Below are 15,227 nucleotides of genomic sequence, written 5' to 3'. Positions count from 1 at the left end.
GTTCACCACTGTTCCTGGAGACTTTCTTGCTTGTAAAAACATCTGTTGAAGCTAGACTGAACAATTTGCCTCTGGATTTGCATACTTACAAGCAACCTCTGCAGAAACGCTTATAACCATTAGCAGCAGTGGGCTGGTGGCTCATGCTGATGTTTCCCGAATGGATTATGGAGTACACAAAATAGTATATCTTTTAGTTTTTTTAAGATTAGTACAAGTGTTTGATTTTCACTTGGTAGTAAACATTGTGTAAACAGTGGCACAGTATGCATCACATACAGTGAAGGTAAAGACATTAGTTGGAATCTAATAAACTATTTATATTCACTGTACAATGATCAAAATAAATGAAGTATTGAGCAAGTGGCTTTATTTAATCCTGGAACAAACTGCAGTTTACACAGTATAAAAAAGGGAACACTTTTAACATGAACATTCACACTGACACAGTTTTCTGTAATGATTGAATCTGGGCATAGGCTTCTAACAACATAATCTGCATTAACCATACATAAATAAAGTTTATGCATACACATATACACACTCCTAAAAAAGTGTTCACATATTAGGATAAGCTGGACGTGCTGACCCATCAAGTTCCCCAGCATGACGATTGCCCGTATGTAGCCGATAGCCTACACCACCAATTGTAGCTTTGCAATCTGGACATCTTCCTTCATGTACTGCTCCTCCACAGTTTCCAATAACATAGTAATGTCCATTTTGGCATTTGAACCAGTGACCAGATCGTTCACCTACTGCTTTCACAACTTCTCTCCTTATTCTTTCAATATCTCCAGTGATGACCTTCAACTGTTTGTTCAGTTTTTCCAAAACTTCTTTCAGTTTCTGGTCCTGTATAGGTGTATATCTTTCAATAGATTTTACTTCTTGCACAGCTTTCTTGTGTAAATCCATAACAACACCATCAGATTGGGATGTTTTGAAACTGTCGCTGCTCTCAATACTACGGAACTGAGCTACTCTCATAAATCTGTTTATTTCTAAATTAAAATCATTTACCTCCTGTTGGCTCATGTTTGTATTCCTTGTTCTCATCAAATAAATCAGCCTGTCAAATTGCTTCATAAGTTTTTTACATGGTTCTCCATTCAAAGCTTTATGAAAGATGTTCATGGTTTCGAGAAGTTTTGAGACAAACTCTACTTTAATGGATAATGAGTCAAGGTCCGTTTTTGAAAGGAAGATTTGTCTTTTCCTCCGTACATTTTGTAGGTTAGAATGCAGTAATGTTAGCATCTCCTGTATTTCAGTACTTCCTCCTGTAAAATCAATACAAGTCATTACACAAAATAGAGAAACAGAATTAAATATATATATCATATAGAAAACTCTTGCTCAATAAAATAGTAAATTTTGAGAACACAATTCAAACAGGCTACATTAAATCAATGGTAGACATTGTGCACTTGAAACAGTACTCACCCAGGTCAAAAGGCTTTATCAGCAGTGTTGAAAAAATACTCTGAATGCGAAGGAATTTCTGGAGCACTCTTTGATGGCATTGTCTACATAAAGCTATATGCAGCTTTGGCAATTACATCCCTCAAGACACAAACTTTTGGCAAAAGCTGTGTGTGTGTGTGTGTGTGTGTGTGCGTGCGCGTGCGCTTGTGGGAGGGAGGGGATGGGGGGAAGGAAGGAGTTTATCTACTATAGCCTCCACCAGCACTAAGGCATTTATAACTAGCAACCAACTTCTTCATTCCATTCACATAAAAATCTGTCACCTAAATTTGCAAACTACTGCAGAATGATCTTTTTGGCATCTGTTGTTACATTGGAAATGGCTGATAAAACAGAAGTAAAAACTGTTGGACATTTGGAGCATTTGCAGCCATTTTATGTGGTGAGATCTTTTGTTTGTTTTGCCGTACGTGAATGCACACTGAAACAAACAAAAAATCCTTTACTGAACTTGCCACAGCTTATGTTTTTGATTACTTTATGTCGTTTAGTTAAGGTCTCATAACATATCTCATAAATGATTGTGTTACAGTGGGGCAAAAATTAACAAGCAATACCCTGCCTATCCCAAAACATGGTGTGCAAGCTGAAATGATGTGCTCTAACTTCACATTTTTTGTGATGTTGGATGTGACCATTTTGTGGATTGTTGCCTAGATGATAGAGTAACATGAACCACACATTTTGTCTTCAGTGACCGTGTGGATTGAAAATTCATTACCTTCATTACTGTAGCACTCACAGAAATTCTGTGCATCAGTTATTCAACTCATTTTGTTCAGCTCAGTCAGCATTATCCGCATGAGTACAACATCTGTTAGTTTAATCACTCTGTGAGAATTCCATAAAAAACATCTGTATGTTACAGCATCCAGAGGAAACTCATTAGAGAATGATGAAATCACCAAGTTTCTATATTCTTGAGCTTATTCATCGACTTTCTGCAGCAAGTCTTAAATGATGACAGTTGCAGTTTATCATTAACATTTGTTTGGATATCTTTAAATGCTCTAAATCAGTGGTCACCACACTTCTTTGCTCAAGAGCCAATACTGACATTGTGGGATGGCATCTCGGGTCTCATACTGTATTAACCTTATCATGAATAGGTAACCTACATAAATTAGCATGTTATGAGCTCCCAATTGACTAGCTATAGCAAGGGCACAATAAGTTGTCCCCTGGCTCCAAGTACTGATCATTAAAAGATGACATCATTCTGAACACTTCATACTGACTGTTCTCTGTTTCAGATTGCTCCCACCCTCAGTGATCCAAAGCTGAGGCACTTTGCCTGAAAGTGTGGTGTTGTCCTGTCTCTATGACTGGATGATTTAACTGATTAATAACTGTAATAGTACTTACATTTAAATGCATTACGCAATATGAGACACAATCGCAAATGTTTACAAAAGATTTTGAGAGGCACACAGGTCTGTGAGTTGTCAGTACTGGAATACAAACTGTAAAACTTCCCCCTCCCACATCCTCTAAGCCTGCAGTGGCCACACTACTTACCTCATTGATCTGAAGTAAGTGGCCAACATTACTCAGCTGACTTCAGGAACAGGAATTAAAGTTACGTGCATCTAAAAACAATACTGTCCTTGTAAGTATTTTTGTTTGTTAATGAGCAGGAAAACTATACTATTAAGAAGCTCTTAATGTTTGTTGATGTTACTAGATTAAGTTGTTAGCTGTTGGATGCATATAATTATAAAATACAGCACACAAATGCATATAATTATAAAATACAGCACACAATCGCAGACCACCTGAATACTGCGATTCGGAGCCACATGCAGCCCACAGGTCGCAGTTCAGTGACCACTGCTGCAACTCATTTCTTTTACCGTTCCAGCACTCATGAACTGTATTGTGAATACATCTTGGCTGATTTTATTTCTTTTGCACATAAAAGACAAATCACTGTATGTATTTCACACTCTGCAGGATTTTCGCCTTACCTAAGGCATTTTAAAGAAGCATAAACAAAACCAAAAATGAATGTTTCCATTATGGCATCTTAGGGTAGCTAACAGATGCAAGTACCCAGTGCACATCTGGCAACCATAGAGATTAATCTAAAAAGGTGCTAGTTTAATAAAACAATCCGTGTATTTTCTTGGTACAACTTTATACCCAGGTAACTGTGTACACAAGCTAACAGAGTCAAACAGTAAGCCATTATCACAATTATTTGAACATGTTTCTCTCTGGTTATGTCAGAATAATTCCAATACCACAATTAAAAGTCACATAAAAAGGAAAGTCTTGAGGTATATAGCAGTCCAAAGATGTAGTTAGTTTCAGGGAGAGGGGAGGGGGTATTGTATGAGTACAATAGCCATTTCATCAAAGTTCCTATCTCATCAGCTGGTTCATGCTCATACCATGATGGCAAAGAAATCAGGATAATTTGATAATTTATTAATAATCATATTGCAGAAACACTGTTAATTAACCTCAACATATTAATAAGATTTAATGTCTCTGATTGAGGTGCTAATATGTACAAGGCATTTCAATCATTATAGAATTACACATGCATTATACATACTTCAAACATAGTGCTCAAACAGAAATTTTGAAATGGTGATGGGAATTTGCTACCACCAAGCTTGATGTAAGAAATGCAGATTAGATGAAACACCCATTTACTGCTGATGATGCTGTTGTGTACAGTAAGGTGTCAAAGTTGAGAGACTGTAGGAAGATACAAGGTGACTTAGACAAAATTTCCAGTTAGTGTGATGAGTGGCAGCTAGCGCTAAATGTGGAAAAAAGTATGTTAATGCCAATGAGCAGGCAGATCAATCATGTTGTGCTTGGATACAGTATTACAAGTGTCCTGCTTGACAGAGTCAAGTTGTTTAAATACATGGGTGCAACGTTGCAAAGCGATACAAGATTTAACAAGCATGTGAGAACTGTGGTAGGGAAGGCCAATGATCGGCTTTGGGTTATTGGGACAATTTTAGGAAAGAGTGGTTCACCTTTAAAGGAGACTGTATATATATGATGCTAGTGTGATCTATTCTTGAATACTGCTCAAGTGTTTGGGACCTATACTGCTCAGATTAAAGGAAGACACTGAAGCAATACAGAGGCTGGCTGCTAGATTTGTTACCGGTAGGTTTGAACAACATGTGTTATGGAGATGCTTTGGGAACTCAAATGGAAATCCCTGGAGGGAAGGCAATGTTCTTTTCCTGTCACCAACATACACTGTACATAAGGGCCACAAAGATAAGATACAAGGAATTGGAGCTCATATGGAGGGATATAGACAGTCATTTTCCCCTCACTCTATTTGCGAGTGGAACAGGAAAGGAAATGACTTGTAGTGGTACAGGGTACCCTCCACCACACACCATACAGTGGCTTGTGGAGTATCTATGTAGATGTAGATGTAGAAATACTTGAAGACAAGGGCATCTTTAAAAAGCCACAGTAATTATTACATCAACATTGTAAGAAAACTCGTGCCATATTACAGCCATTGAATAATGCAAGAGAAGTGCTTGAAGCCAAGAAATATCTTAAAATTCAGTTTGTTTTGTTGTGAGAATATAAAATTAAAAGTCATTGCAATGCAGGACTTGATGAAACAAACGGATGTTTCTTTAAAATAGTTTTCATGTTTGGTACACACTGTGTGCCCAGCAAATGCAAACTGAACTTACTTGCATATATACCATGTGCAATGTCAGTGGCATTTGATAGTTTTGTTTAACTTTGGTATTATTATGAAACTCGAGTTTCTCCCAACATATAAAACGTTCAAATAAATGATTTGAGTGCAGCCGAGTGATATCTTTGAAAACCACCGATATTTTGACAGGTGCACACCCCGTCACTTTCAAGGAACAAACAGAACAAGATAGTGTTGTGCAAAAAAAAAATATAACCTCAGTATATGGTGCATATGCTCAAACACACACACACACACACACACACACACACACACACACACACACACACACACGCACACACACAAACACCAAAAGCACTACTGCCACCACACTACCAAAGATTACGAATGTCATGAGTTATTAATACAGAATATTAATTACCAACAAGTGAGTAAGTGGCATCAACCATTGACCTGGGAGACAGCAAGATTCCATGTATAATTTACGCCATAACATCTCTATTTATAAAGTCACTTGGTGGTTTAATTTCAAATGCTTTTTTAATAATGCTATCACAATAAGAAGTGAATGTCAGAATTTTTGTGTTGTTATATACCACACGATGACCAGTGCCAAGGCAGTGCTCTCCAATAGCAGATTTGCTCGGCTGTTGTAAGCATGTGTAATGCTTATGCCAGTACAATGGTCTCCAGTGGACCTGATGGTCTGACCAATTAATGATTTGCCACAATTTCATTGGCAATGTAGTTGCCCCATCTGGAGGAGACCATCCAATGTCTGTCTTGCTGAATGGCCACACCTTTGAGGTAGGCTGTTGGTTAAGCATGATATGTGGAGGAATGTTGTCTTGCAAGTGAATGGAAAATAACAGATATGGCAGACATATGCCTTATGCAAACAGGTCATCTTTTACAGTCCCTTAAAGGGCCCAGTCCAAACCTGTTGGAAATGGCACCTGTGTAAGGCATAAATGCCTTAGACTTATGTGCCATGTTGTTATTTTCACACTCACCTGATTCACGGTTGGTCAGTAGCACAATGTGGGTCCGATCTGTCTTTCACTGCAACCATTCTGGTGTAATATGACTTCAAGGTGGGCTAACTCAGCTGACAAACTTTCAGGATCTGAGATGATGTGGGCCCTATGAACCATGGTTCAAAGTCTGATGGTGACAATCAACTTGAAAATTCAAATTATATGTAAAAATAAAGATGCTGTTACTTACCAAACGAAAGCGTTGGTATGTTGACAGGAGACAATAAAAAACACACAAACACACACACAAATTTCAAGCTTTCGCAACCCAAGGTTGCTTCCTCAGGAAAGAGGGAAGGAGAGGGAAAGACGAAAGGATGTGGGTTTTAAGGGAGAGGGTAAGGAGTCATTCCAATCCCGGGAGTGGAAAGACTTACCTTAGGGGGAAAAAGGGACAGGTATACACTTGCGTGCACACACACACACACACACACACACACACATCCATCCGCACATATACAGAGACAAGCAGACATTGTAAAGGCAAAGAGTTTAGGCAGAGATGTCAGTCGAGGCGGAAGTACAGAGGCAAAGATGTTGTTGAGTGACAAGTGATGTACGAGGGGCGGCAACTTGAAATTAGCGGAGGTTTAGGCCAGGTGGGTAACGGGAAGGGAGGATATATTGAAGGGCAAGTTCCCATCTCCTGAGTTCTGATAGGTTGGTGTCAGTGGGAAGTATCCAGATAACCCGGATGGTGTAACACTGTGTCAAGATGTGCTGGCGGTGCACCAAGGCATGTTTAGCCACAGGGTGATCCTCATTACCAACAAACACTGTCTGCCTGCGTCCGTTCATGCGAATGGACAGTTTGTTGCTGGTCATTACCACATAAAAAGCTTCACAGTGTAGGCATGTCAGTTGGTAAATCACGTGGGTGCTTTCACACGTGGCTCTGCCTTTGATCGTGTACAACTTCCGGGTTACAGGACTGGAGTAGGTGGTGGTGGGAGGGTGCATGGGACAGGTCTTACACCGGGGACGCTTACAAGGGTAGGAGCCAGAGGGTAGGGAAGGTGTTTTGGGGACTCCATAGGGATGTACCAAGAGGTTACGAAGGTTAGGTGGACGGCAGAAAGACACTCTTGGTGGAGTGGGGAGGATTTCATCAAGGATGGATCTCATTTCAGGGCAGGATTTAAGGGAGTCGTATTCCTGCTGGAGAGCCACATTCAGCGTCTGATCCAGTCCCGGAAAGTATCCTGTCACAAGTGGGGCACTTTTGGGGTTCTTCTTTGGGAGGTTCTGGGTTTGAGGGGATGAGGAAGTGGCTCTAGCTATTTGCTTCTATACCAGGTCGGGAGGGTAGTTGGGGGATGCGAAAGCTGTTTTCAGGTTGTTGGTGTAATGGTCCTCTCTTCCCATTACCCACCTGGCCTAAACCTCCGCTAATTTCAAGTTGCCGTCCCTCGTACATTGCTTGTCACTCAACAACATCTTTGCCTCTGTACTTCCGCCTCGACTGACATCTCTGCCTAAACTCTTTGCCTTTACAATGTCTGCTTGTGTCTGTATATGTGCGGATGGATGTGTGTGTGTGTGTGTGTGTGTGTGTGTGTGTGTGCAAGTGTATACCTGTCCCATTTTCCCCCTAAGGTAAGCCTTTCCGCTCCCGGGATTGGAATGACTCCTTACCCTCTCCCTTAAAACCCACATCCTTTCATCTTTCCCTCTCCTTCCCTCTTTCCTGACGAAGCAACCTTGGGTTGCGAAAGCTTGAAATTTGTGTGTGTGTTTTTTATTGTCTCCTGTCAACATACTAACGCTTTCATTTGGTAAGTAACAGCATCTTTATTTTTAGATATATTTTTCCCATGTGGAATGTTTCTCTCTATTATATTCGTAAAAATACAAATTAGTTAGAGTTGGCTTACTATAAATGGTATGTAGCAAGGTACAATCAACCTTCCTCCTGATCAACACGTCAATGAATAGAAGGCAGTCATCTTTTTCCACCTCCATCCTGAAGTGAATCTATGGGTGGACAGCATCATGATGTTCTAAAAGGTTGTTTAGTTCCAATTCCATGAAGCCAAACAAAAGTATCATCTACATACCTGAAAAAGTGCACAGGTTTCAATCCTGCCATTCTAGGGCTTATTCCTTGAAATCTTCCATACACAGATGGGCAATAACAGGTGAGAAAGTGCTGCCTGTCATTAACTACATATGTCTGTTCACAAAACTGGTCATTTAATCAAAAGTAAATGGAAGTCAACACATGCCAAAACAGGTTCATCAATACAACACTAAACCTACACTCAATAAACTGTAAGACAGATGAATGCAAGCGAAGACAGAGACCAAATCTAAACATACTAAAATATCAGTCATTCAAATGCAATCCCTCTAATCGACATAAGAAATCTTCTGAGATCTTCATGTTCTGCACACACTATCCTATTAATGTGCTCAACATAGTAGTAAGGTGTTTTGCTACACAGTATGTGGGAGAACCATTGTTAACGACATTAGGGCTAAGAGGTATCCATTCCTTGTGGATCTTTGTAAGGCCATATAATCTAGAGGAGGCAGCACAATAAGATTTAAGGACCTTGATTGTCCCTTGTGACAAGAAACCTTTTCTCCAGAGTATGTTAGTCTTCCTCTCAACACTTTTTGTTGGCTCAGTGCTTTGTGTGTAATGCCCTGGATCAGATCATGAGCACTCTACCTTTTTAATGTAACACCACTTGTCCAACACAACTGTACACTGCCCTTGCCCCAGATGAAATAACTTTAGTGCCCCACCAGAGATCATCACGATGGAGGCAGATGAACTGGTGTGGGTAGCACAGTGGTGTATGTAGTGTGGAAACCTGCACATAATAGGGGCAGACGCCACTGACAGGAGTTTTTACCAGCAGATGGCAGTAAGCTGACTGGGGCAGTGCTGGTGCTGAGTTCAACCACCACGGACCTCACTTTTCACTTCGTGCCAAATGTTGTTACCAAGTGCTCAGTCATGAACTGCATACTGAGGTTATAAATTTCTTTGCACGGGAAAAATTGCTGGCTACTGATCTGTCAAAGGCAGTAGACTTTGTAAATTACAATATCCTATTATGTAAATTAGAATGATATGGTGTAACAGGAAACAAAGATTATTGGAACACACAATGTTCTATCTTAGGGCCCTTATTTTTTCTTGTGTGTACCAATGATCTTTCAACAGTAATATTTCTGTTTTCTTTTTTTTAATGGATGACACAAAAAATGCAATAAATAGGAAGTCAAGTATAATCTTAAAAAGATTGACTAATGAAATTTTCATGGACATTAATAATTGGGTCCTAGCCAATTTTTTGTCACTAAACATTGAACAAACACATTACATAAAGTTTATAACTCGTAAGAGGTTTCCTGACAGTACATACCCAAAAAATGACAAGAAACAGACAGAAGATGTTGATAGTATTGATTCTTGGATTTAGAACTTCATAATAAATTCAATGTGATGAGTATACCACAGAGCTGCTGAAGCACCTAAACAAATCTCTATTTGCAATGTGAATGTTGTCAGACATAGGTGATACAAAAATAAAAAAGCCAGCATACTATGCTTACTTTCATTCCATAATGTCGTATGCGATGATTATTTGGGGTAACTCATCAAGCCAAGCTACAGTTTTCCACATCCAAAATATGCTGCTGAGGCCTGTTTAGGGAAATAGCAATACTAACTACTGCTTTCCCATATACAGTGTGTGGACAAAAATATGTAAACACCACACATATCTTGCCTAATACCATGTACAAAATCTGTTGTCATCCTAAACAGCTTCTAGTCATCTCTGAATGGATAAATACAGGACCTACATGGTTTTCGAGGGAACTGTATACCATTCCTCCTGCACATTAATGACAAGTTGAGGTAACAATAACGGAGGTGGATCATGATCGCATGCCCTTCTCTCCAATGTAGACCACAAAGCCTCAGTAACATTTAGATCTGTGACTGCAGTGACGGGAGATAAGACAATTCATCCTCATGCATATAAAGCCAGTCATGGCCAATGTGAAGCATGTGAATATGGGTTCTGTCATCTTGAAACACAGCATCACTATTGTGGGACAAACATGGTGGTGTTATAGTGTAGTCATGTTTTTCAAGGAGGGGCCTTGCACACCTTGTTGTTTTTCAAGGCACTATCACAGCACAGGGCTCTAAACTGATGTTTGAAGCACCTTCTTGCTTCCACTGTTGAAGAGCAATTCAGGAATGGTGACTGCATCTTAAACACGTTTGAGCACCTATTCATAATGCACAACCTATGGAGGAGTGGTTACATGACAATAACATCCCTGTAAAGGACTGGCCTGCACAGAGTCCTGACCTGAATCCTATAGAACACCTTCGGGATGTTTTGGAACCCTGACTTCGTGCCAGGCCTTACTGAGCAACATCAATACCTCTCCTCAGTGTAGCACTCCATGAAGAATGGGCTGCCATTCCCCAAGAAATCTTCCAGAACCTGACTGAACATATACCAGCGAGAACCTGATTGAATGTATACCAGCGAGAGTGGAAGCTATCATCAAGGCTAAGGGTGGGCCAACACCACATTGAATTCCAGCATTACTGATGGAGGGTACCACGAACTTGTAAGTCATTTTCAGCCACGTGTCTGGATACTTTTGATCACGTAGTGTATGAGGACGCAGGATGTCTGTGATGCACCACTGTGTTATCAGTCCCCTCAGTCATCACCAGCCATGACCTGAAACCACGTCTGATGGCTCCTCACACCACAACTCCAGGAGTGACACCATTCCAAAACATAACAACAATGGGACATCTCTGCAGGTCACTGCCATACTCGTCAATGACGAGTACCACATTACATCCCTGAACACTGTTCTTTTTGTTGTTATTGTGGTCTTCAATCTGAAGACTGGTTTGATGCAGCTCTTCAAGCTACTCTATCCTGCGCAAGCCTTAACAACTCTGAATAACTGCTGCAACTTACATCCTTCTGAATTTGCTTGCTGTATTAATCTCTTGGTCTCCCTCTACAGTTTTTACCCTCCACAATTTCCTTCCAGTACTAAACTGGTAATCCCTCGATGTCTCAGAATGTGTCCTATCAACTAATCCATTCTTGTAGTCAGGTTGTGCCACAAATTTCTTTTCTCCCCAATTCTATTCCATACCTCCTCATTAGTAACACAATCAACCCATCTAATGTTCAGCATTCTTCTGTAGCACCACAATTCAAAAGCTTCTATTCTCTTTTTGTCTAAACTGTTTATTGTGCATGTTTCACTTCCATAAATGGCTAAACTCCATCAAATACTTGTAGAAATGACTTCCTGACTTAAATCTATATTTGACGTTACCATATTTCTCTTCTTCAGAAACACTTTCCTTGCCATTGGCAGTCTATATTTTATATTGCTTCTACTTCAGCTTTCATCAGTTATTTTGCTTCCCAAATAGCAAAACTTGCCTACTACTTTAAGTGTCATATTTCCTAATTTAATTCCCTCAGCATCACCTGATTTAATACAACAACATTCTGTTATCCTTGTTTCACTTTTGTTGATGTTCATATTATATCCTGCTTTAAAGACACTGTCCATTGTGTTCTACTACTTTTCCAAGTCCTTCACAGTCTCTGAAAGAATTAAAATGTCACTGGCGCACCTTTAAGTTTTTATTTCTTCTGACTGAACTTTAATTCCTACTGCAAATTTTTATTTTGTTTCCTATACTGCTTGCTCAGTGTACACACTGAATAACACTGCGGGCAGGCTACAACCATACCTCACTCCCTACTCAACAACTGTTTCCCTTTTGTGTTTTCTTATAACTGCCGGTCCGCCACCATAGCTCAGTGGACAGCGCACCGGCTTGACATGCCGGAGGGCCTGGGTTCAATTCCTGGCTGGGTTGGAGATTTTCTCTGCTCAGGAACTGGGTGTTTCTGACATCTTCATCATCCTCACCAACACGCAAGTCGCTGAAGTGGTGTCACCTCAAAAGACTTGCACCAGGCACTCAGGTCTACCCACTGGGAGGCCCTTGCCACATGACAATCCATTTCATTTATAACTGCCATCTGGTTACTGTAAATGTTGTATATAGCCTTTCGCTCCCTGTATTATACCCCTGCTACCTTCAGAATTTCAAAGAGAATATTCCAGTCAACATTGTCAAAAGCTTTCCCTAAGTCTACAAATGTAGGTTTGCCTTTCCTTAACCTATCTCCTAATATAAGTCGTAAGGTCAGTATCGCCTCACATGTTCCTACATTCCAAATTGATCTTCCCCAAGGTCAGCTTCTATCAATTTTTCCATTCTCCTATAAAGAATTCATGCTAGTATTTTGAAACCACGACTTACGAGTATGCTGAACACTATGTGATGACATTCATCAGCAGTCCATGCCTCGTAGTCACAACATCGCTCCAAATGCAGCCCTTTGTGTTGTGCTGTTATCAGTAAGGTATGTAGTTTTTAACAGTTGAGTGTTGGATTTCTGAGAACTATGTCATCTGAAGTGCCAGCCAACTGCAGAGTAAGAAGCTATTAATTGATGGAGTTCGTCCAGGTGGCAATCATAGCCATTACAGTTCTACTGAAGGAACATCAGACTGGGATCTGAGAGAGAAGTGAATGGGAAACTGGAGTATTAATTAGTTTGCTGTTGAGTCATGTTCCACCTGAATGTGAGTCTTCATCGCTGTTTGTGAGCTTGACTGCTGGGGGCACAGGATAGGTGGGTGGGTGGGTGGGTGGGTGGGTGGGTGGGTGGGTAGGGGGGGGGGGAGAGGGGTGAGGGAATGGGGCCCCAGAACACCAGAATTATATTTAACCTTCGATTTATCCTTCTTGTTCCTGTAAGGTTTTGACTTCTGTGAGAATTTCCCTGCCTTGTCTTCTGGGACAAAAGAGGACCACTCTTTCCTATGACCTGTACCATGTCACTAGTTGGTGGTAGATTGCTGGTCTGTTTCATCCTGGGGAGGGGAGAGGGGGGGGGGCACTTGGCAGGTGTCTTCTTCCCTAATGATGGCAGAAGAGAATAAGGTATACCCGGCTGCACCAATGTCGTGGATACCACCAGTGTTGTGGGTTTAGGGCTTGAGGGAGTTGGCTGGGGCCAGGAGCTGCTGTTTGAGACCTCATCATCATACTAGGTATGGATTCTGACACAGTGCTTGCAAATTTAGGCATCGTACCAACCAGGTGGAGTTGCTCCAACTTTTTCTTATCGTGTTCAGACAAGCAATCAAGTGTTTCATATTCCTCGATTTTGTTTTCCTCATGTTGGTGCATGATGCATTGGAAATCTGAGAAGTTTACACACGCAGGGGGCTGTTCACAAGGGTTGGCCTCATGTGTTGTCCTTCCACACACTCCACAAGTAGCCTCATTAACGCAACAAGACAACATGTGTCCAAACCCCTGTACCTACAACATCTCATAAGAGGCAGAAAATATAGTCTGATATCATACCTGGAAACCATGATCTTCACTTTCTGAGGTAAAACATTAAGACTAGGATGGAAGGTCCAGTGCCCACCCTGTTATTCTTAGGTGGTCTCTGGAACACAGCAAACAATATGGACTCTATGCCACTCTAGGTTAGCACAGAGTTCTGCATCTGTTCGTAGCATCAGGTCCCGATGCGAGATGGCACCTTGAATCCTGTTGAGTTTGTTATGAAGTGACACTGGAACTGTTATATCCCCAAGCTTGTCACATGCCTGAAGTAGTTAGCATTAGCATTCAATATTTCAATCAACAATGGTCCGTTTCTCATCTTCTCTACTGCAGCAACTTTTCCAAACTGATCTTTAATATTTCCAATGAAAAACAGTGGCTTCATTGTTGCAAAAGGTCCTCTGACAGTTCTGAAGGATGCCAAAAACTGCTCAAACTGTCCACCTCCATTTCTCCTTGCTTGACTCTCATCCCATGCCATGACCAAAGAAGAACATACCACCATGTAATAAGCCTCTCCATTAAAAACTTGTGTTATATGCACTGAGACAGCCATGCTTGTACAGCCACCAATATGTGTGAATTTGTTCAGTTTCATTGTGGATCATCTGCTCTGTTGCTTCTCACTCTGAATGGAGGTTCTTCCCATTGGCACCAGTCCACGACAACAAAGGCTACCTAGCATACTAGCTATTGCCTGCAATCCCTGTGCCTCAGGTTGAACAGGCACCTGCTCCTTGGCATATGTTGGGATGTTACAACTAATGAATTGGTAGTGCGATCCCTCTGCATTGATAGGAGGCAACACTGGTGATGATACGTGAAGACACCCATTTCCCCACCCCATGACAGATTGGCTACCACTATGGATTTTGTGTGTGAACCTAAATCCATTGAAATAGTAGGTGCAGAAGATCACGGTGCATGACAGACAGATTATGCACCACAGACAGATTATGCACCACAGACAGATTATGCACCACATAAGGTGCTCTTCCTCAAATGGCCCACTCTTCTACAAAATTTCGAAAAGTTTACGCAAACCCTAAAATGTTATGCCAAAGAGTTTGAAGGAAAGGTGAAATGAGCAAAAAATTGGATGAGTAATCACCATAAAAAAAGTCTCCTCTTAGTTGCCTCTTATGACAGTGAAGGTATAACTGTAAGTCTATTATAGCTCTGACACCGCAGGGGGAAGAAATGGGTAAGATTAGCTACGTTACGGTAATAAGATGACTCCCTGATCCCCATCCTTCTTCCTATGGGCAAAATCACATTAGGTACTTACTGGACTAGAAAGAGAGAACTGACATAAGGTAGTGCGAAACAAGGTTTAAAGACTGTTCCTGTGCCTCATAGCACTGAGCCAGTGAACACAGTATAAGTATAGAAAGGGAAAAAAGAAAACACCTAAACATATAGGTTACTTGATAATATTTTCTCCAGACTAGAATAGGTGAATGTAAAGTGTAAAAGAATTGTAAATATATTAGTGCTTTTGTTATAGCCAGTTGCTCAAGCAGGAATCTAGTGGGCCACATTATTTCTAGAAGGGAGGAAATGTAACAGTACAAGCCTAGAAGGGAACCTGTTGGTA

General features: G+C 40.8%; 1 protein-coding gene across 1 annotated transcript in view; it reads right to left on the bottom strand.

Moving 5' to 3' along the window:
* Positions 1-558: 558 nt before the first annotated feature.
* The window catches only part of LOC126153247 (NFX1-type zinc finger-containing protein 1-like), a 453,816-nt gene continuing 439,147 nt past the window's right edge, over positions 559-15,227 (bottom strand). The window contains exon 17 of the mRNA XM_049916059.1: positions 559-1,283. Within this exon, the coding sequence (XP_049772016.1) occupies positions 559-1,283 (725 nt within the window). The remainder of the gene's footprint in view (positions 1,284-15,227) is intronic.

The sequence above is a fragment of the Schistocerca cancellata genome, chromosome 2 (assembly GCF_023864275.1).
Source record: "Schistocerca cancellata isolate TAMUIC-IGC-003103 chromosome 2, iqSchCanc2.1, whole genome shotgun sequence".
Taxonomy (NCBI): domain Eukaryota; kingdom Metazoa; phylum Arthropoda; class Insecta; order Orthoptera; family Acrididae; genus Schistocerca; species Schistocerca cancellata.
This window is presented reverse-complemented; position numbering and strand designations above follow the sequence as displayed.